General features: G+C 46.5%; 1 protein-coding gene across 1 annotated transcript; it reads left to right on the top strand.

Moving 5' to 3' along the window:
- Positions 1–1,918: 1,918 nt before the first annotated feature.
- On the top strand, positions 1,919–21,434 carry LOC147447004 (Protein kinase superfamily protein). The gene is made up of 6 exons (XM_086522914.1): positions 1,919–2,482; positions 19,032–19,259; positions 19,464–19,799; positions 19,989–20,544; positions 20,648–20,834; positions 20,918–21,434. Exons 1-6 carry the CDS (start codon positions 2,030–2,032, stop codon positions 21,417–21,419), a joined length of 2,262 nt encoding a protein of 753 aa, XP_086379040.1. The 5' UTR covers positions 1,919–2,029; the 3' UTR covers positions 21,420–21,434.
- Positions 21,435–23,007: the final 1,573 nt, after the last annotated feature.

The following is a 23,007-nucleotide window of genomic DNA, read 5'->3' as shown; positions in this document are numbered from 1 at the left end:
ATTGTAGATGCAGCCTTAATTTAGTGAAGGGGATGCAAAGCGATGGAGGGGATGCACCCATATCTCTACATAATGTGCACCAAATAGGGACCAAGGGTCCGCAGGTAATGTGAAGGCATCCTGTAGATGAGCGACGATGACCACAACAAGGCAAGCCTAACCAGGTGGATGTAGGTGTACTTGGTGATGGCGGACGAGTAGCAAGAGGAGGGAACCATTAATCTAGTGGAGGCGATTCGCTAGATTAGGGTTTGCAGGAGGGACGTGAGGGGATGCTATGTAGCGAGGAGAGGAAGGAGGGGATGCAGCTCAGGAAGATGGGCATGTGTGTGAGACGAAGAGGGGACACGCGCAAGAACTGGGGTGAAGGCAAAACAATTAATTTGACAATACTGGGAGAAGAATCTTCACTTCTAATTAATTAATAGGTTGTGAAATGGACCCAGTAGTACGTGTCCCCAATTTCGGAAGTAGCTGCATTAAGGGGTATCTCGGGAGATCCTCAGGATAACTTTGAAGTCAAAAAGGGGAAGGGAGCAGGTGGAAAGAGGATGCAGTGGACACGTGGAAAGAGAGAGAGAGAGAGAGAGAGAGAGAGAGAGAGAGAGAGAGAGAGAGAGAGAGAGAAATCTCTTTTGCCAGGTCGAAGCGCAATTCTCAGTCACTCCTTACGAAGGGTGTGGGCATCCGTCGGCAGGTGCGACAGCGAGAGAGACTCGGAGAGAGGTGCTCTGAGCGATGGGCATGGGTCCGACAGAGGGCGGAGTGGGAGAGACAGCGACGACGTTGCTGTGAGATGGCGTTGGTGTGACCTGGTCTGAGGGAGTGTTTCACAGGCGGAGATGGAGCTGCAGAGGGTGAAGCCATCGCTGCGCAGGTAGGGCAAACGAGATGGCATCGCGCAGAGGGAGATGGAAGAGAGAGGAGAGAGAGGGTATCTGGGTAGATTCCGTGTAATCGACGAATCGACCCAGTATGACCCAATACATATGTCTATTGCACATTAAGTCCATAAGATATCTTTTCTTATGGACCCAATAGGTAGTCAAATATATTCTCCTTCATATAGTATGTACACATACTCTCCCAAAATATACCGTTAGGTAGTCAAATATATTCTCCTCCACGTAGCATGACTATAGGCAGCTTTGATATTATATTCATTTCTTCATGGGATTCCTTCAAATCCCAACCCTTCCTCCTAAGAATCAAACCTTATTGTTTTGCTTACCCTGTGAAAGGATTGAAGGCGGGTTCGAACCTTGACCTGTGGAACTACAGCCATCAAAAAGCCCTCTTAATCACATACTCTGCCGCATCAACGTGCAAGACATGTCAATCCATAAATACTTAAAAAAAGCTCCAACGCGCCCCACTTGGTGTTGGCACAACATTTGCTGGCCTTTTCCCTAGCTTGCACGACATCTGCATGCTTGGCTCTCTTTGCGGATGTGATTTGATTCCACTTCGATTTTTATTTAATCCCAGTTGGTACCCCCTACTTGTGACCATGATGCATTGGTCCACATGTAGTGCAAGGGGGATGAAAACACACCTTTCTTTCTTTGTCTCTCATGAATTATTTTTTGGGGACCAAGTTTACTCTGCTTAAATTTAAGTGATGTCCCCAAGTCGTGTGTCTTAGTTCACCTCGATCAATCCCATCGTACTGGTTTCATTGAAGACCCCGTGGGAGATAGTGAAGAGGGTTGAGGAGGCTAATCGTAATCATAGGTATGGATTAAAGGGAGGACGAAGCTTTCATGGTGAGACTTAATTGTATCAGCGTATAGGCTAGAAAGATATCTAGCCTACTTGAAAGGTTGAGGTGAGGAGAGCCACGTGGCAGTAAGCTAACCATGAAAAATATTGGAACCATATGTACAGTCAGCAGAAGGATGTTTGAATCAGACACTCCTTCGTAAAAGCTGCTGAGTCATGCATCTCTAGTCACGCCTCTCGCTCGACAACGAGCACGTACTGCATTTGGCGATGAAGCTACCATAATCAAGCAGGGCGAGGGCGAGCCATGGCTCATCGCTGCTTGTCTAATGCCTCCGTTTCCAGCATGAAGTCCTCTCCCATCACTGACATCTCTTCCGCTTCTGCTCCTTGGCCGAGTGCTACTTCCCCCCTAGAACCGAAGGGCTCGCTGCTCAACCTCTCCAAGGGCAGTACAGTTGTTTCTGTGTACGCTGCTCTTGCCGAAAGACCTGCTTCACTTCCAAGGGCTGGGACTTCTGGAGATGGCCCATTTGTTCTGCTAACATCTCCTAGGGGCTCCGATGCCCTCACAAACAGGAGGGAATCAGGAAGCTGGTCGCAAAATGGTGCGGTTGTGAAACGTCTGGAACAAAGCTATGGTGTCAATGTCAGAGGAGAAGATGCTGCTGCTGAGGCACGTGCAGAGGCGCGAGCTGTTAATGCCTTTGTTTATGATCCTGCTCAGCTGGCTGAACGTTACCAGCGGCAGCCTTTCAAGGTAAATTTTAAAGGAAATTAAGGTGTTATCTTCACAGGGAAGTCACGTAACTAGCTGAACATTAACGTGTGAATGGCACATCATTTTGTGGTATGAGTGATTGGCTCTATGCATCTTTTAGGCTGGAGGGTTTTTGCAGATATTAATTCTGTTTCTTAAAGATCAGTGGCATAGCTGCCTTCTGAGGAAATGGTTTTCTTTTGAGGATTTTTTTCGGGCAGAATGAAAACACCTTGCTAACATGCTCTTACAACCTTGTAATTTTCAAATGTCCTCTGCTAATAATCAAATGTCTTGGTGGATCAAAACTTTAAACAAAAAGTACTTGTGTTGGTGCACATGTTCATTTATTTTTCACTTCAAGTACAATTTTTTGTGAATGTGTGGTTTCTATTGCTGAGCATTGAGCCACCCAAGAGCCATCTATTAGAGGATTTAGTGTGAGAGGGCACAATAGCTTGAGCACCTTAGAGGCCCCGGGTGTAATGTGCATCGGAAGAGTTTAAGGATTTAGCTCGGATCTGGTACTCCGCACAAACACAAGGTTACTTTACTTCTTTTGAAAAGAGAAACTGAACTGAACGCAATGAAAAAGAGAGAGACAGAGAGAGAGAGAGAAAAGAGAAACGACATTGCATGTCGGGTCCCAACCACCCTCAAGGGTCCCCTTGCTCTGTTGCCAGAGCAAGTACTTGCTTTATTTACTTGCACAATGCCAATACAATGGTCCTTAATGCTGATGGGTACTTGGTAAAGATACTTGGTTCTGCAAGCCTATACGTTGGATGCTGTAAACGCTAGTGATTCTTTGACTGTGATCTACAACTTGATGGCGATAAGGCTGAAAACTGATGGCTGAAAGTGGTGATGTTGCGGGCTGATTTCGATGATGCTGATGCTGAAAAACGCTGGTCTGCTATGGCTAAAGATGCTGGTCTGAAGTGGGTGGAAAATGCTGGCGATGATGCTTCAAAACGCTGGGATGCTGAAGGTACTGGTATTGTGGGCACTAACTTCTGCTTCTTTTGCTTGCTCACTTCCCTTAAGAACTAAGTCCTCAGGTTGCTTATATAGGAACTCCATGCTAGCATGCACGTCCTGCTAGAGGCTCACAAAGTGCCCGGCTAGGTTCTAAATATGTACCACACATTTTTATTTATTTTATTTTTACCTATTTTCCCCGAAAGGTTTGAAAAGGTGCAAGTGGACATTGCATGGCCAGTGTGAAACGGCTGCGGGCAACGGGTTTCTCACATCGGGAGTCAATCCGGGACTAGTCGAGCAAGTTAGCACTGAAATTGTGCGCCAAATGGAATTTGGAAGTTGGTGGGAACTAGAGAATTAACTCAAAAGAGGCAAACTGAACACATGGCAATAGGAGGTGAACTTGCAGGACACACTGTAACAGGGAATGGGGGGAACACAGCCCAAACGTTCCGAAACGGCGTTCCGGATGAGTCCCTTTCCCGAAACGGAGATGGGAACGGAACGCCGTTCCGGAAAGGGGTGTAACCGGAACGGTGTTCCGGAATGGGCGGAACGGCGAAACGCGGGGCAAAACGGGCAAAAGTGGGCATTTGGGGGAAAAAAAGTTGGCTTTCGGCGGCAGATTTAGGACTGTTCAGGGAACATATTTGGTGCTGTTTGAGGACAGGTTAGGGGGCAGTTTTGGGGTTGTTTAGGAGTTTATTTGAGACTAAGTTGAATGGAGGTAATTCAATCCTTACTTTAGGTGGACCGTCCGAGCCCCGTTCTCGTTCCGGCCCCCCCTCCTCCTCCCCGTTCCCGTCCCGTTCCGGACCCTCCCGTTCCCGTTCCAGGTAACTATGGTGCCAGGACACCTCAGCAAGAGGGGCGCCCAAATGAGGGTGGAGGCTGATTTTGGTCTTCATTGTGAATTACAGAGTGTGTGTGAGTAGAAGGTGCAGGTTCATGGCTTTTAGGATATTGTTTTGGATTGTACCTACAGGCAGATGCAGAGACGTGGTGAACATTTGGTTTGATCTTAGGAAGTTTGCTTGAGTAGCTAAGTTCTTGTTGGACCCCACGGCTTCTTTGGCAAACATGATCCTTAGGTGACGACCTTTCAGGTCTTCCTATTCTTAGCAGTCCGAGTTTATGATGATTTATTTCTAGTGGTACTCATTCTCTTATCCCACAATTGAGCGGGAGAGGGACTTCCTATCTTGGGGGGAGTTCTCAGCTTCAGCTCTGGTGACAAAGTTTGCTCTGTTTAGACGTGGGTTGAGTCAGTTGTTACCTCAGAGCGTACTTTTGAGGATACTTCTCTCTCAAAGGGGCTTTCAAGTTATTATCTTTGGTCGACCTCGACCGTCGGTGCTCCATTCAACAGAGTACCATGCACGAGGTCTTCTAGTCCTTTGTTTCTTGCTCATTTCTTGCGGCTTTGGATGGTGTGCTTTAGCCCACAGTGCAATTAGTATTTTAATTAGCCATTTTGGTGGTTGCCTCGTCTTTTGGATTTGTGGTGTGACGGTTGCTCTTCCCAATGCATCCGAGCAGTAGTTCCTATGTCTCTGTCTTCCAGATTGATCGTTGGAGACTACACCTCCTTCCCTTCTCCTAAGACTTGCAAGTTATTTCGTACAGGTGGATATTGGTCCTTCTTAGACTAGGAACCAATTATAGTTAGCCATGGCATTCTTCAAAGAGGGGAGACGGTCTTCTTGGTTCTCCCAGATTTGGTTATAGGTTCTAGAGGTATATTATTTTCCACTCGGATTAACCAAGCCCGTGTGATCCAATTACACAGGCAGTGTACCAAGGGATGGGCACATGTGCCAACAAAAAAGAACAATATGAACACTTTTAGCACTTCAAATAACACCTAAACTGAGAGAGAGAGAGAGAGAGAGAGAGAGAGAGAGAGAGAGAGAGAGAGAGAGAGAGACATGAGAAGGGGAGTGGCAGAGTTCCACCCGAGAGAGCACTGGCCCAAACCTTGGCGTCCCTTTCGGTATTTCTTTATATTGCTTGAACTCAATACAATGCCGGTACTCGCGCTCTGCATCTTCACCCGAAAGAGTGCCAAAGACTGAGCCGTGTGCACATATTTAAAGGCCCTTGGCCTATGAAAAGCATCAAACTTAAAAGCATTTGGTCTTCAAAAGCTCTAACGCCAAAAAGCTACCAGCGTGAAACAGGGAATTCTGTACAAGCGCCACGTCAGTAGTCTGGCGTAAAAGTGGAAGTCCGTACAGCTGCCACATCATCACCTTCTTCGCAAGAGATTAAGTGTGTGCGTGTGGTCCCGCTTTATTTTAAGAGATTTAGGTTTCTTGGGCCCCATCGGGCGGGGTCTCATAAGTTGGTGGGAACTCTTCTTAAAAAAAAGGCCACTTGGTAAGCCTCTGTAAGTTGGTAAAACTTCTTGTGCTACTTCTGCTTCTTCACTTAGGGTTTAGGCTCTCTCCTCAGCCAGGATATGTAGGTTGGCTCCATTCTTCAGTGGCTTGACACGTTAGCAATTTGTGGTAGGCAAAGACTGTTGGAGAGTTATGACAGTTTTCCATTGTTCAGGTGTTCTCCCTTCAGAGGGGGATGTGGAGCCAGCTTTGGAGACAGTTTTCGCGGACTACTTCCTTACAGTTCTTGTGGTTCCATGTGCAGCGGACAGGATTGACAGTCTATTTGGTGGCTTTCTACAACACCTTGTTCTTCTCTTGCAGAGCTTGGGAGCAACATATTCTCTTGATTTTGGCGTGTTAGCTAAAGTCTTAGTATTGATGTGTGTTACTTTCTGTTGGATGAGACTGGGGTGATACTCCCTCGGGATGTGTTCTAGAAAGATGAAGATCAATTTGCAGTTTTCCTCTCAGTTCTGATGAAGTTCCTTCAGATACGTTTGCAATTCATCATTGTATATGATGGTTGGTGCAGTTCTTTGGTTCTTTGTCATCGAACATATAATTCCTCAGTAGCCTCGGTTGTCAAATCCCTTGGACTTTTGGTAGCAACTTGGAGATTCTGGCATGTGGTATATGACCGGAGATGCAGGTTTTCGACTCTTTCGGGTGGAGCACTTTTGAGTTGGGAAATGATCCGGATACTAGTATTTTATGCCTTTACCCTCAGTTTGATGCATTCTCTTGGAGCGGTTAGCAACAATACCTTGTGCAGATGTTGGTTGTGTAAGGTGCAGCGGAAGTGAATGTTGAACTTTGCTCAAGATGAGTGCTCGGAACTGTGCTCAAGGGTTCCTTTTACTTACGGAAGGGAGAGCCTTCCGTTCCTTTAGTGAGAGAGTGTAAATGATCACAAACAGAGTGGATAAACACTGTGAATGAATGTGCTGAGACTGAGAGATAGAGAGAAGAATACGACACCAAAAAAGTTGTCAAACCCTCCTCCGGAGGCCCCACTCTCTATGGCGAGAGTGGTCTACTGTTGATTGCAAGAATCTCTACAATGCTTTGAACTTGCCGACGATGTCAATGACGATATGGACGACGACGAGACGGACTGAAATCTGAGAATGCTAATGGCTGAAATCTGCAAATCTTTATTTGCCTAATTCTGACTCTATGTTGGTGATGATGTCGATGGTGACGATGCGACGACAACGCGCTGAAAACGCAGATGCTGAAATCTGCGTTTTCCGGGCTGAAACTGCAAACTATGCTGAATCTGACCGTGTGGCGAGGATCTGTTGCGGGAAGTGAGATCTGCAAGGTTTGAGGGTTCTACTGCGGTATCTGACTGCTGAAAACTGAAAACACCGAAGCTTCTTGTGGTCTTGTCGCGATGGAACTGCAAAACGCTAGGGGATGATTTGCAAACCATAAACGCTAGGGCTGAATTGGAGTCTGCTGCAAAAAGTTAAAACGCAGTGGGTCTGTGGTCATGTTGTCGCCGGTTGTCCTCCAAATGCAAAACGCTAAGGCTGATCTGCAATGGAAGGAAAATGCTAGCTGTTCTTGGCTGAAAACGCTAAGTCTCCTGCCGAGGGGGTCTTGCGGAGAAGGTGTCCGTTGAACGCCGGGTTCTTGCTGCCTCTTTTGCCAGAAAGTGCTAGCGCTAGGGTTTCTTATATACTTGACTTGCTAATTTGTCCTACCCAGTTTCCCAACAAAAGTCTCTTAAAAATAATAAGTTAAAAATGGCTAAAATAGGAAAAATAGGTTTTCTGCACTGTAAAATGCTCTTGATGGAATCTGATGGTAATGCTGATGATCATGCTGTGTGCAACCAGAGGATATGCATCTACCCTAAGTGTCTGGACATGCACGGCCTGCGAACAGACTCACAAAAGTACCGGATCACTTCCTAAGCTAACTGAACTGAACCCATGTCATGAAGTAGCTTGTCCACGTACACATAGGGTTAGATGTGCACGTGACATCCCCTCCTTTTCAAAGTGAGGTACGGGTACCGAACTGTATGGCGTCGAGAGAGATCGCCAACAGCGTCCGAAATCTTGGAAAGGACTCTTCGCCGGCCCACCCTGATGCGTGGGTCATGCGATACTTGAGCTTCATAAAGGTCTACAACGCTTGCTTCTTTGGGCCGCGCCGAAAGCGACACAGTCATCTGTGGCTCCTTCAATGCTTCAACTTCGTTTATAGTCATGCGTCTACCTTCTTCAAGAATCTTCGAGGATAAAAATTCCTGAAACCACTTCCAACGCAAAAACATGAACATCCCTATTCCATGTAAAGTGATTGGAAAAATACTATTCCTTCGAAAAAACTGTGCATGCAATGGAGATGAACATAGAGATGGAGTGCCAAACCGTTCATCAAACACACGCAAACAATGGGGTTGAATCTTGACTTTTTGATCTAAATCTATCAACTGTGGCAAATCACAATGGAAATGCCGATGCTTGATGCTCACTCCTTCTTGTGCTTTTTTGGAAACTGTGTCATGCCAAGGAAGAGACATGGAATTTGAATTCCTTGGGTGTAAATATTTCATCTTTTCATGAGTAATCCGCATACATCCGTGCTCATTCATGAGTGAATCGTGTTCAACGTGTAATATGGAATGCCTGTGAAAAGGGATCACATAAGGACGGTGACTAACATACAGGAAAGCATCACGAATGAAACACTCGAACAATGCATGCTGACTAATCATTCGAACACATAATACTTCCTGTGGGGGTTTTTTGGACCTCGACTTGAGAGCCAAGATCAGCTCTTCGTGATTGATCGAATCTTCCCGTGAAAGTTCTTTGGACCTCGACTCGAGAGCCAAGATCGGTTCTTCGTGATCTATCGAATCTGCAATGAGGTTAGCTTCACTAGACAAAGTGTCAACTAAACTTTCATCCTTGTGAACAATCATATCATTATCTTGCAAATCATCATGCTCGTGAGTAATCACATCTTGATCATGCAAATCATCATGTTCGTGAATAATCACATCTTGATCATGCAAATCATCATGCTCATCATTATCAAGCAATTCATCATGCTTATCCTTATCGCAGGAAAGCATCACGAATGAAACACTCGAACAATGCATGCTGACTAATCATTCGAACACATAATACTTCCTGTGGGGGTTTTTTGGACCTCGACTTGAGAGCCAAGATCAGCTCTTCGTGATTGATCGAATCTTCCCGTGAAAGTTCTTTGGACCTCGACTCGAGAGCCAAGATCGGTTCTTCGTGATCTATCGAATCTGCAATGAGGTTAGCTTCACTAGACAAAGTGTCAACTAAACTTTCATCCTTGTGAACAATCATATCATTATCTTGCAAATCATCATGCTCGTGAGTAATCACATCTTGATCATGCAAATCATCATGTTCGTGAATAATCACATCTTGATCATGCAAATCATCATGCTCATCATTATCAAGCAATTCATCATGCTTATCCTTATCGTGCAATTCATCATACTTATTTATCATGCAAATCATGTGTGTCTTGCTTTGGAGAAGACGAGACTGAGAGAGTCTCTTCTCCTGATTCTCTTCAAGCTTCGCCTGCACATTAGAAATGAGAGATGAAGAATGAACAACTTGCTCACGATCCAATTTTGTTTTTCTTTTTGCGGCCGCCAAGTGTATTTGCTCGCGCTCACGCTCTATGGTTGCCATTCTTGCTTTGTGGTCACGCTCCATGGCTGCCATTCTTTCTTCGTGCCACGCTTCGTATTGTCTGTTTTGTTGTATCATCGTGTCCGTCATCGATTTGACCAAAGCCTCCATAGGATTTGGTGCAATCCGTGGCATAGATGGGGAAGGGGGAGGGTCGGAAAAACCTCCTGGTGGGGAAAATTCTTCTTCGCCTCTTCCATGCTCATCACCTTCATGCAAAGTATCCATTCCGCTCCGGGTGATGACCATCCACTGAAGTCTTTGGTTCTTAAGTTCACGAGGAACTTGGGTTCTTGTGGTTCTTGGGTTCTTGAGTCTTGAGATTCTGGAGTCTTGAGGTTCTTCTTTAGCTTGCAATCTGTGTTAGAGAAGGATCTTCTCTTACCCAAGCTCTTCTCTTTCCCACGGGCTCTTGGCGGCCTTGCGCTCACACCAAGGTTGCTTTTTCCCACCTCACGTCTATTGGCCGGCCGCACGGTCCGCTCTCAATGAGTGAAAAGAGAAACAAAGGGAGGCTGTACAAGCCCTTCTTTCTTGGGTTTCCTGTCACTCTTCAAAAACATGTTTAGGAATCGACTCGCCCAAGAGGACTTGGGTTACGTGGCCTCAAAAAATTTTTATGTGGTTCTTGTGGTTCTTTCCTTGAATGTTACAGAACACTGCTAAAGCTCTGATACCAATGTAAGGTGCAGCGGAAGTGAATGTTGAACTTTGCTCAAGATGAGTGCTTCGAACTGTGCTCAAGGGTTCCTTTTACTTACGGAAGGGAGAGCCTTCCGTTCCTTTAGTGAGAGAGTGCAAATGATCACAAACAAAGTGGAAAAACACTGTGAATGAATGTGGTGAGACTGAGAGATAGAGAGAGAAGAATACGACACCTGAAAAGTTGTCAAACCCTCCTGCGAAGGTCCCACTCTCTATGGCGATGGCGACGATGCGACGACAACGCGCTGAAAACGCTGATGCTGAAATCTGCGTTTTTCAGGCTGAAACTGCAAACTACGCTGCATCTGATTGTGCGGCGAGGATTTGCTGCGGGAAGGTGAGATCTGCGAGGTTTGGGAGTTCTACTGCAGTATCTGACTGCTGAAAACTGAAAACGCTGAAGCTTCTTGTGGTCTTGTCGCGGTGGAACTGCAAAATGCTAGGGGCTGATTTGCAAACCAAAAACGGTAGGGCTGAATTGAAGTCTATTGCAAAAACGCTAGTGGGTCTGTGGTCCTGCTGTCGCCGGTTGTCCTGCAAATGCAAAACGCTAGGGACGATCTGCAATGGAAGGAAAACGCTGGCTGTTCTTGGCTGAAAACGCTAAGTCTCCTGCCGAGGGGGGTCTTGCTGAGAAGGTGTGCGTTGTACGCTGGGTTCTTGCTGCCTCTTCTGCCAGAAAGTGCTAGCGCTAGGGTTTCTTATATACTTGACTTGCTAATTTGCCCTACCCAGTTTTCCAACAAAAGTCACTGAAAATTAATAAGTGAAAAATGGCTAAAATAGGGAAAATAGATTTTCTGCACTATAAAATGCTCCTGATGGAATCTGATGGTAATGCTGATGATCATGCTATGTGCAATCAGAGGATATGCATCTACCCGAAGTGTCTGGACATGCACGGTTTGCGACTAGACTCACAAAAGTGCCAGATCACTTCCTAAGCTAACTGAATTGAACCCATGTCATGAATTAGCGTGTCCACGTACACATAGGGTTAGATGTGCACGTGAGAGGTTGTGCGACTTATGAGACGGTTGGCTTGAGGTGGTTGATAGAGCTGGATTCACTTTCAGCAGACAACATTGTACTTCCCAGACATCTTTTGGGGGTAGCGGTTGGATGGTATGATGGCCACATATTATTGGACCTCGACATTCAGTAGTAGATGTCGTCGTCCACGAAACCCTCTCTTTCCAGTTGCAGCTTCTTGGCTCGACTACCTTTTTAGGAGCTGAGAGCTTTGGATTCGTCTAGTCAGTCCCAGTTTCTACCAGGGACACATGCTACGAAGTGAGGGCTGTTTTGTGGCTGTGCATGGCCAGTTTGAGGTAGGTTTCTCATGTTGAGTGTGTTTAGCCTTGTTTAGCTCAGGGTTTTGGCTTAGTTCCATAGCCATACAAGCTCCTTTTGCCATAGGGTACTTCCCACCCTTGGATTTTGGTGCCCTCTAGAGCCTTTTGCCCCTTTCTCCTATTTTTCCCTATTTATGGGATTTATTTCAGGGTCGTGGGGCTGAGGGCTGGGTCGAGCAGGCAAGGGCATGACCTATATATGGTGCAGGGGGGGGGGGGGGGGGGGGGGGGTCACCTCCAGACGTATGCAGTTCAGCCCTAATGGCAGGGCGCCCTCTCATGGGTGCTCCAAAGGACAATAATAGATCGGCAACATGCAGCCCTAGCGTTTTCCACCATGCAGCCCTAGCGTTTTTCACTAGCAGCCCTAGTATTTTTCCATGGCAGCCCCCAGCGTTTTTGGTGGGCAGCCACGGTGGGGTTTGCACGTGATGACGGGCTTCTTGTGGAGATAGGAGAGATGGGCTGTAGATCTTCCCATTCAAGTTACCCCCTCAGGGCAGCCCATCTTGTGGGCATCTCAGTCAGAGGTAGCACCATCTTTTGTGTGCCGGCCTAGGAGAGCAGAGATCCAGTTCTCTCTCTCTCTCTCTCTCTCATAGTATATATCTTTGTTTTGTACTGTTGTTATTTTGTTACTCTGACTTTGTATCAGATCCACCACCTGGTAACTTTCTGGTCTCATAGTCACTTTGGCCTTTTGAAGACGTTAATATAACATTTCATTTCATTTCATTTCTCTCTCTCTCTCTCTCTCTCTCTCTCTCTGATGCAAGCCAGTCTTGTACTAATGCAAGCCATACACTGAAGCTGCAAAGCAGGTGGATGGTTCATCAAAATTCTTCTTTGAAACAAAACAGGGTCTGGTACTCGAGCAAGCCAACTGAAGGCTGCAAGTATGAGTGAAAATTTAAAGGAAAATCTCTCTCTCTCTCTCTCTCTCTCTCTCTCTGATGGATGTGAGCAGCCTGTGAACAGCAATGGATGTGAGCAGCCTGTGAACAAGGCAGCGTGCAGCTCTCTCTCTCTCTCTCTCTCTCTCTCTCTCTCTCTCTCTCTCTCTCTCTCTCTCTCTCTCTCTCTCTCTGATGGTGCAGCAGCGCGCTGCCTGAAGCAGGTCGTGTAGGGCTCGCGCAGGAAGTGCAGAGGCAGCAGAGCTAAAGCCTGAGGGCAGAGAGCGCGCAGGTCTGGTGCAGCACTCGTGTAAGGCCTGGTGCAGCCATTGCGTAAGGTGGGGAACTCTCTCTCAGCGTGTGGGCAGCCCAGCAGGTCTGCGCGTTTGGTACATGTAGATTCTCAGCACGTGGGCAACCAACTCAATAAGGCAAATTAAAGCAGCACGCAATATGTCTGGTGCAGCACCAGATACACAGGAGGAGGGTGACCTCTTCACCACTCCACCAAAGGCAAAGCATACCTTCCAACGAACAAGGCAACGAGAAGGTATCCTGTCACCAAGTCTGCTGAGAGCAAAAAAGGCCGCCAAGCTCAAAGACGAACACATGTACGAGAAGGTTCAGATCATAATTAGAGCGGAGATGAGTGCTCTGAGAGAAAATTTCGAGGAGGAGTACAAACGGTAGAGATTTCTTGGCAAGCGAAACTGGATAAAGCAACAGCCACTTGGGAAGCATGGAAAACCGAGATGCAAAAGTCAATTGGTGAGAAGGATGCAATGATTGAAGAACTACGTAAGGAAATCGCTTTTTGTAAAAGCAAACCTACAAATGAGGGAGAAAATCAGGCATGCATGGTGGAGGAGCTGAAAAGCATTAAAGAGCAGGTTAAAACCCTCCAGGAAGAAGAGCATCAAAAGACAAAGGAAGCTTCATCATGGGCTGATATTCTCACTAGAACACAAAAGAAGGCTGAGGAAGCAGAAAAGTGGATTGAAGTGGCAAAGAAAGGAAAAGGGGGAGTACATAGTCTCACACCCCCATCCACCATCATCAACATGACATTAGAAGAAGAACAAAAAAGAAAGACAAGAGCTCTACATGTACGTGTAACCGGGCTCAGAGACGGAGACAAGGTGGAGGAGGAAACAAAGGAGCTCTTGCTCATGATGGGCATCACAAGCCCTCTGCATACGTGAGCTTGGAGAGTGGGGAAAAGAAGTGAAGGAGGGGGAGAATCTTCAAGGGAAAGAGCACTCATTTTACGCTTCCCAACTATGGAGGCAAAGAAAGAATTTTTGAAGAAGAGACCCACTCTCAAGAAGATAGGTATCTTCCTTGGAGATGACCTCACGCTAGCACAACTCGCACACATGAAGGAGGTCATGCCAGAGATAAAAGCGGCAAGAGAGAAGGGGAAGATTGCTTTCTATAGAGATGGGAGAGTAGTGATTTTAGAGCGTCGCTCTGCATGACGGTGCGAGACCTATGGGACCACTCTTCATATGGCAGCGTGGAACTGCAATGGATCATTTCGGTTGGATGTGGCGGCGTTTCAGGACAGCTATTTTGGGAGAGACATTGTTTTTTACTGAGAGACACACCAGGCTCCGGGACAGCTTATGCCACATGTATCTGGATATAGGTGGGAGACGACATGCAGAGCAGGAACTAGATCTGAGCTCAGAGGACGGGGATCTGGAGGAGTAGCTGTCTTATTCAAGGAGGAGCTCCAACCACTCATACACATTGTTCGTAAGATGAGCAGGCCAGGTATATGTGGGTGAGGCTGAGGGCAGAGACTGGCTGTTTTCTTTACATTGCCATATGCTACTTTCCTCCTAGTACTTCAGCCTATGCTATGTCCAGAGGACAGTCCCCCTTCTCGATCTTAGATGATGATATCTGGGAGTTCTCTAGAGATGGTGACATTATCTTGTTGGGTGACTTCAATGCTAGGACAGCTTAGATGCAGATAGCTTTCTATGATACTTCAGAGGAGATGATGAGGGAGTTGGAGACCAGCGACTTGGGCTTGTCTAGGACTTCACAGGACTTCGAGCACACAGGGTACGGGAGATTCTTAGTAGAAATGGGAACTTCACATGGTCTTGCCATTTTGAATGGCTTGCAGAGATTTCCAGAGGCGGGGGGGGGGGGGGGGGGGGGGTTTACTTGCTTCCCACATAGGCATGGCGCCAGTACAGTGAACTATGTTATGACCTGCCCAGTTTCATATCTTCTATTCAGGACTTCGCGGTCGGCTCCAGACCTATTGGTATAGTGGTGGACCACGCACTCCTGACTTTCACCATATCATTTCGTTTCAGTTCATCATCTCTGGCACGGCCACCCACACATGCCCGTTACACCTTTACACGAGAGACTGACTCAGTGTATATGGATGGGATCTACAAGCGTCTATGTACAGAGGAGCCAGGCCGCCCTCTAGACGAGCTCACTCAGATCTTGACAGATACACTACATGCGGCAGCAGTCGAGGCATACTCTCACACACAGCCTGAGTCCAGACACCGCACTGGGAGTATGCCTCAGCACAGCTGGTATGATGATGAGTGCAGAGAGATGCGAGCTACACTTCAGAGGGAGGTACTTTTAGGGATTATCACACACAGACAGTCGCAGGTTCTCTTTCGACGCTTAGTACGGCGAAAGAAGAGAGCTTATCTTGCTCGGCTCGAGGAGGAGTTATATCAGCTTTTCTTGAGCTAGGACTCAGGGGAGGCGTGGAGGTGTTTTCACGAGTATTCTTCTACACCTGCCATTACATCTACAGAGACTTGGAGTACATATGCAACCTCTCTCTACTCGATCCCAGGGCAGCAGTCCTTACCTGATCCCCCAGAGCCTTGTCCACAGACTTGCACTTTCTTCACTGCTGAGATGGTAAAGAAAGCCCTTGCCAAGATGAAGACTGGGAGAGCTTATGACCATGATGGTTTGGTGGCCGAACACTTTATACATGCTAGAGATATGCTTGCAGAGCTGATTGCAGTGATGTTTAACCGAGCCATGTGTGAGGGATTTCCTAGCACTTGGAGCTTATCCATTATTGTGCCTATCTTCAAGGCAGGAGACCCTATGGAGCCAGGGAACTACCGTACCATCATGATTGGACACACTTTGGCTAGGTTGTATGCATCTATTATCGAGCATCACCTCAGTAGATGGGCAGAAAGACAGGGCATACGGGCTTTAGGACAGGCAGGCTTCAGGAAGGGACTCTCTACTCTTGATCATATACTGACACTCAGAGCTATCATTGAGGAGGGTAGAGCGCATGGCAGGAGGATCTACTGTAGCTTTGTGGATTTCCGCAAAGCCTTTGACACGGTCCCTAGAGCCAGGTTGATGCACAGATTACATGAGCTGGGTGTGCCCACAGAGCCGATCTGGGGGATTATGGCCCTGTACAGGACAGTAGTGGGACAGGTACGCACTCCAGAGGGTATGTCTGGTCTAGTTCACTCCACCATTAGGGTGAAACAGGGATGCCCACTCTCCCCTACTCTCTTTGGGATGTACATTGATGAGGTTTCAGACTACATAGAGAGGGACGGTGGAAGCGGAGCACAGTTGGCGGGCACATGGATTTCCTTGCTGTTATATGCGGATGATATTGTCTTGATTTCTGATTTTCCAGAGGGGATGCAGCGTCATCTGGATGCTTTACATAATTTTGCTCACGATAGTGGTATTTCTGTAAACCTTAACAAGACTAAGGTTATGGTGTTTAACACCACACCACAGTGGGTCAGACGGTCAGCTCCTGCATTTACTTATGGCCATCAGCCAGTGGAGTATACAGATGCATACACGTACCTGGGGGTGGTCTTTACCGGCCCGGGGTTTTCTTTGAGGAGAGCAGCAGAGATGAGACTGACAAGAGCACATACAGCTTTGGGGAGATTAGAGAGGATGTGTTCACAGACCCAATTTCAAGAACCTCATACAAAGCTTTGGCTCTTCGATACCTTAGTGACCTCAGCCATGCTATATGGAGTTCAGATATGGGGCCCTTCTGTGGCTCATAGCAGTCGCCCTAGTAGTACTGATGGTTGGAGATGCATGGAGAGACCTTTGGTTTCCATGATTTCGCGGATGATTAGAGCCAAAGCCTCAGTACCACATGAGATTATCCACGCAGAGCTGGCTGCCCCCCTGCTGGTGGTAGAGGCACTCACTAGATCAATCTCCTTTTTACATAGCATCTGGGAGCTCCCCAGAGACAGGTATGCACGTTTAGCACTGGAGTCTTCTCGGCAGCTGGCTTCACAGGGAGATACAGCATGTTGGTATGCACAAATGACCTCTTGGTTCCAGATTCATGGTTTTAGCATAGACCGGCTACCACCCTTCCAGTATTCGTTGGATGCACCCTCTTTGTCCCTTACTCGGACAGAGGTTAGCAGACTCATCAGACAGGATGTGACTCAGCTGGATACCAGGAGGACTTGGATAGAGCCGACCCATGAGCTAGGCACGAAGATGTCTTTCTACAGGGAGCATCTTCTCCAGCTCACAGAGGACGGTTTTGTGACTAGACCTAGCTACATGGACACACACCTGTCATATGGTTTACGATGTGCCATTGGTCAGATATGCACATCTTCTGATCAGCTGGAGATAGAGGTGGGTAGGTTTAGCAGAGTACCAGCAGAGGCCAGGATATGTCAGTTATGCCATTTGGAGCCAGAGAGAGAGCTGCACTATATATGCCATTGCCCAGTTTACTATGAGATACGAGGTCGTTTTCATTGCCTCTTTAGGGATGGTTTTGGGCCACTATCTCGAGTTATGAGGTACCAGGATCAGAGATGCCTTGGGCTATTCTTGCTAGAGCTGCGCAGACACAGAGAGAGCCTCTTGAGGAGATCAGATAGGGGGAGACAGTCCCAGAGGGAGATCACTGATTTCTTTCGTGTGGAGACGCGCCAGCCAGAGGAGCAGGATCCAGAGCAGCCTCTAGGACCTACCTGCACTAGAGGTATACTGATTGACAGGGCCATGGAGCTTGGGAGATCTAGACGCCCGCGATTGCGAGGATCATCACTGCATCGACGGAGGATTCATTAGAGGATCAGGATCATTCTAGCACGATATGGGAGACGCCCAGCCAGAGTGCTTACTATGGAGGAAATTGATGAGATTCGCCAGCGGCCGATGCTGGACATCTTGGGACCCTGATGTGCAGATGCTCCCTCACCCTCAGTTTCTTCATGTGCATGAGTTTTGTATCATTGGATTGTTGTACTGGCTAGAGAGTCTCTAGTCAATGCCCCCCCCTAGCTTGTCACTACAGCTTTCAATCTAGTTTTTTCTTTCATTGTTTTTTCATCTTTTCAGTTCTACAGACAGTGTATCAGATACATCATTTTGTAATCGTGATGGTCTCATAGGTCATTTTGGCCTTTTGTAGACGTAAATATATCATTTCATTTCATTTCATTTTCTCTCTCTCTCTCTCTCTCTCTCTCTCTCTCTCTCTCTCTCTCCAGTTCTTCCTTGATGCCAAGAGGTGGACTAGTGTTGGGGTTGTCGCCATGTTGTTATGTCAGTGGTCTCGTGTGCAGGAGCAGTTGTCAGTGTCAGTAGCAGTTGCAATTGTGTGCACCTCGGATCTATCCAGTTGGCATGTCAGTTCTATGCCGGACCACCCTTGGTCACTTGTATGAGCAGCTTGTTATCAACATGGAGAGCCTTTCCCAGATCTCTCTCTCTCTCTCTCTCTCTCTCTCTCTCTCTCTCTCAGATGTCCCGCCTCTTGGCATTGCAAGTGTTCTAGATCGGAGTCGAGGGGTGCACCGGATCACGAGCCAGTTCTTGTCTTCATTGCATCTTCCGCTGCCACCTTTGACATTACCATGGCCCATGGGCCATATCAGCACTGTACGGTCCCGTGTTTTCCACCTGATTTTCTGGGAATGCCATGCGCCACCATGGTTTCTTATATTCAACGTACTGATCCATTGTAACAAGTCAGTGACGTGGCACCAAGAAGTTCCAATCATTGGAATAGATCCCAGCCGAGGGGCCTAAACCCTAGCAGAAGAAGAAGAAATAGAAGATTTACCAACTTATGAAGTCCTACCGAGTAGTGTATAAGACAAAGAGGGTTAGGATTCAAAATCCTAACCTAACATACTTACAGAACCTTGGCCGAGGGGCCTAAACCTAAAGATGTCAGGGAGAAAAGGTATCATTTCTTGCCAAGCTTCATGCACTCAAGACGATGCTCAATTCAAGTGTTTAAGCTTAGCAGTGATCTAATTGTTGTCAAGTAAAGAAAATCCTGTTATGTTTAGAGTAGCTTCTTTACTCAGTGTCTTCATCATTGTCTATAGTTTTTCTGCCATAAAATCCTCAACAATATTTTGTAGCTAAGAAGATAAGACTTGTGAGGCTTGACTATGAGACAAAGTGGCTTTTTGTTTCTGTTGGGACTTAGTGTCATCATGATATCATATTGTGCTGTGTGATAAAACACTTGTTTTCTGTAACAGGTTTTGGGCAGAACACTTCAGATAGTGTTTTCTTTGGGCATTTTTGGTCTTGGACTTTTTATTGACCAAAAACAAGGTCTAATAAATAAAAATAAACGGAAACGGGCTGCTGAATTCAGGAGAAGGCTTACAAATCTCGGTCCCACTTTTGTCAAAGTTGGACAAGGACTCTCAACACGGCCTGACCTATGTCCTCCAGAATACCTTGAGGAGCTTGAAGAACTTCAGGTACTTCATACTTACCACCAGTACACATTGAGATATCTACCTCTAGGTACGATTCCTCTTCCTCAGGGTGGTTCTCTTGACTTGTGATTTCATGCGCTCATTTCTCTCTAAAATTTCGCAGATACTGTTTACTCTCTGCTACCTGACACATTAAGTATGTGCTTGTTATTACTAGTAGTCTCTAACGTGAGGTGGTGGATGCAGGATGCATTACCAACTTTTCCAGATGCTGAAGCTTTTCGATGCATTGAGAAAGAGCTTGGATTGCCTTTAGAATCCATCTTTTCAAGTATAACAGCATCACCTATTGCTGCAGCAAGCCTTGGACAAGTCTACAAAGCTCGGTTAAGGTCGTCTGGTGAAACAGTGGCTGTGAAGGTGCAAAGGCCTAGTATTGAAGAAGCTGTTGCACTTGATTTTTACCTCTTGCGGTCTGTTGGCCACTTCATCAATAATAATGTGGACATTGTAACAACTGATGCTGTTGCACTTCTGGATGAGTTTGCACGGAGAGTTTATCAGGAGCTAAACTATGTGCAGGTACCCTTTTAAATCACTTATGTCTTGGTATTGCAAGGGTTGCCCGATTTTTGCAATCAATAGTTTTTACCACGGAGAAGTTTCCAAGAATTCTTTATGCTTATGCTGCCAACTGGTTCTTTGGTTACCCTCAATTAAAAGCAGCGTGGTGGAAGCACGAGATTTCAATGATGTCTCTAATTTTTGCAGGAGGCAAAAAATGCCATTCGATTTAGGAAGCTTTACGGAGACAGGCCAGATGTTTTTGTTCCTGGAGTATTTTGGAACTATACTAGTGTCAAAGTCCTTACTATGGATTGGGTGGAAGGCACAAAGCTTAGCGAACAAGCTTCTATAGAGGAAAAGGGTCTGAACTTGGTGCAGCTTGTAAATATAGGAATTCAGTGCAGCTTGCGGCAACTGCTTGAGCATGGGTACTTCCATGCTGATCCCCATCCTGGAAATCTTCTTGCAATGAATGATGGGAAACTTGCTTTTCTGGATTTTGGAATGATGAGCGAGACACCACAACAAGCACGCCTTGCTATCATCGGCCACGTGGTTCACATGGTAAACCGTGACTACGAAGCCATGGCACGCGACTATTATGCACTTGATTTTATATCACCTGACATTGACACATCACCAATAGCTCCAGCATTGAAGGAGTTTTTTGATGATGCCCTAAATGCTACCGTTAGCGAGCTAAATTTCAAAACCATTGTTGATGGCCTAGGAGCAGTTTTGTACCAGTACCCTTTTGATGGTTAGTGACTTTTCAGCTTTCAGCAATCCCTTTTTTATTGACCATCAACTATGGGAGGTCAGGTGTCTAATGTCAAGTTTTCTGCATTTGTTCTTTATCGCAGTGCCTGCATACTATGCCTTAATCTTGAGATCACTTACTGTACTTGAGGGGTTGGCATTGTATACTGATCCAAATTTCAAAGTGCTAGGGGCTGCTTACCCATATTTTGCAAAACGATTGCTTACCGATTCAAATCCTTACTTGAGAGATGCTTTGATTGAGCTTCTTTTTAAGGATGGAAAGTTCAGGTAAGGCTTGTTGAAGATGTAACAGAGCTGTGTCACCGTCAAATATCAGATTCTGTATATACAATGACTGCTTCTCTTTTTAGATGGAATCGGCTAGAAAATCTACTTGTGCAAGGTAAAAAGGATTCAGAGTTTGCTGCAAAGGATGCACTGCAACCAGTTTTAAAACTTCTTCTTGGGCCTGAAGGAGAGGAGCTTCGTGCCCTCGTAGTCAAGGAGGCTATCAGAGTGTCTGAGGCAATGATCATTGGTACCGCATTGGCAGGTTACAATGCAGCCCCACAGCCTATAAAGAGTATCTTGGCAAATGGAAGTGATGGGGGACCTCTGAAAATGAAGGAGAGCGACCTCAGTGCAATGCTTGCTCTAAGAGAGCAGATTCTTAGAATCTGGAATCTCCTCAGGACTGCTGAGGGTTTTGATCCTGCTACCTTACAACCAATTGTACAGGTAATTATATGCATTGTTGTCATCTACTTGTGTGTAAATTTTCAGTGCTGGTGTCAGGTGGTGGTTTTGTTACAAAAAAAGAAGAGACTAGTTGACCTAGCTAGAGTGACGGAGTCGGATAATCGTTCCTTATAACTTGTTGAGAAATAAAACTTAAGAGTTCTCTTTGAGCTCATTTAATCTTGTGAACTACTATTTATTGCACAAAAAAGATCTGTCTATTAGTTTACGTCTGCCCAGTGGGCTGTATCAACACTACCATGAGGGTCTGTATAACCTCTGCAAGATGAAAAGTAGAATATGCAATGGCTACATCATCAAATGGCCAAATGGGCGAGGGAAAAAGCCAAACAGGAGGCCTGTACTTCCAGCGAAGGTCATGCTCCAATGTGAAGAAGGGTCCTGACTGCCAAACACTAATGAAGGCCTGGCACTGCCTCTCAGCTGATCTGACCTGCCTTGAATGCGATCATACTCTCTTCTGAGTGCAGGTGTCAGTTTGAAAAGAGGGCTCGAAAGGTGTCTACTGGTGGCCCGTGCCACCCCTTGAAGACTCGGAAACATTTGAAATGTACAATAGCAACAAAGGTGGGTACTTGTAGTAAAGGAAAGTAGCGAATCAATGCAAATTAGACAATGGTGAGAATTTTTTTTTGGATTACCAAGACGACGTAATGTGATGACGTCCACCCGTGCTGTCTCAAGGTAAAGCTTAGATGGTGATTGGGACAACTACTCATCAGCGTGTAAGCCAAGACCCTCATATGCACTATTGGCTTCTCCTCAAATTGGGGGCAGCGGACCTAACAAATGTGCGACTCAGGAAAAAAAGCTGAGAGGTCGGCATTGAGTCCATAGTAACAACAGCAAGCTCTCCATATAAAGAAGATGCCAAAATTGGCATTATCTCCACACCATAGGAGAAGAGACAGAGTCTAGGGCTGCGAGCACCAATTAGATGGATGGGTGTCCAGTGTTCAGCGAACTCGATCAATGTTGGATGTGCTCATGTGCAATCAGAGGGTATGCAACTAGTCTCAAGTCCCTGGACATGCATGTCGTGCGTATAGGCTCACAAGGGTGCTAGAACCAGTGTAATAGGGAAGAGGCAAAATGCAGCCTAAACGTTTCGAAACGGCGTTTGGGACAGGTCTGACTCCTAGAACATAGTCGAGAACAAAACACCGTTCCGGAACGGGGTGTAACCGGAACAGCCGTCCAGAACCACCCGGGGGGGGGGGGGGGGGGATGACAAAACATGGGTTGGAATGGGAAAAAATAGCCAGTTGGGGGCATATTTGGGGCTGTTTGGGGGCAGATTTGGGGTTGTTTGAGGCCAATTTTGTGGGCAACTTTTGCCAAACTCACACCTAGACGCACGTAGTGAACAGACATCAGGCTCACCTCCCAGCCATAGAGCCAATATGGGCTCACCCTCGAGCCTGCAGCGAAGCGGGCTGGCCTTTGCCACAAGGGCTGGTGTCCCATACCACTGAGCCCACACCAATACGGGTGTGCGGGCAGAGCTTCCAAGGGACAAGAGTCCAAGTGTGGTGATCATATAAGATGTCTCACAAATGAGACTCAAGTCCTATTTATAGGACTTCATAACCAAAGGGCCATGTTCACATTGGCTGGACATAACTACAGGCGCCCATCCTGATGTCTGGGGACGTAACACTTCCCCCCTTATTTTTTAATGCTGTCCTCAGCAATATCCTCG

This window comes from Adiantum capillus-veneris, chromosome 11 (genome assembly GCF_014529385.1).
Source record: "Adiantum capillus-veneris isolate H3 chromosome 11, ASM1452938v2, whole genome shotgun sequence".
NCBI classification, from domain to species: domain Eukaryota; kingdom Viridiplantae; phylum Streptophyta; class Polypodiopsida; order Polypodiales; family Pteridaceae; genus Adiantum; species Adiantum capillus-veneris.
This window is presented reverse-complemented; position numbering and strand designations above follow the sequence as displayed.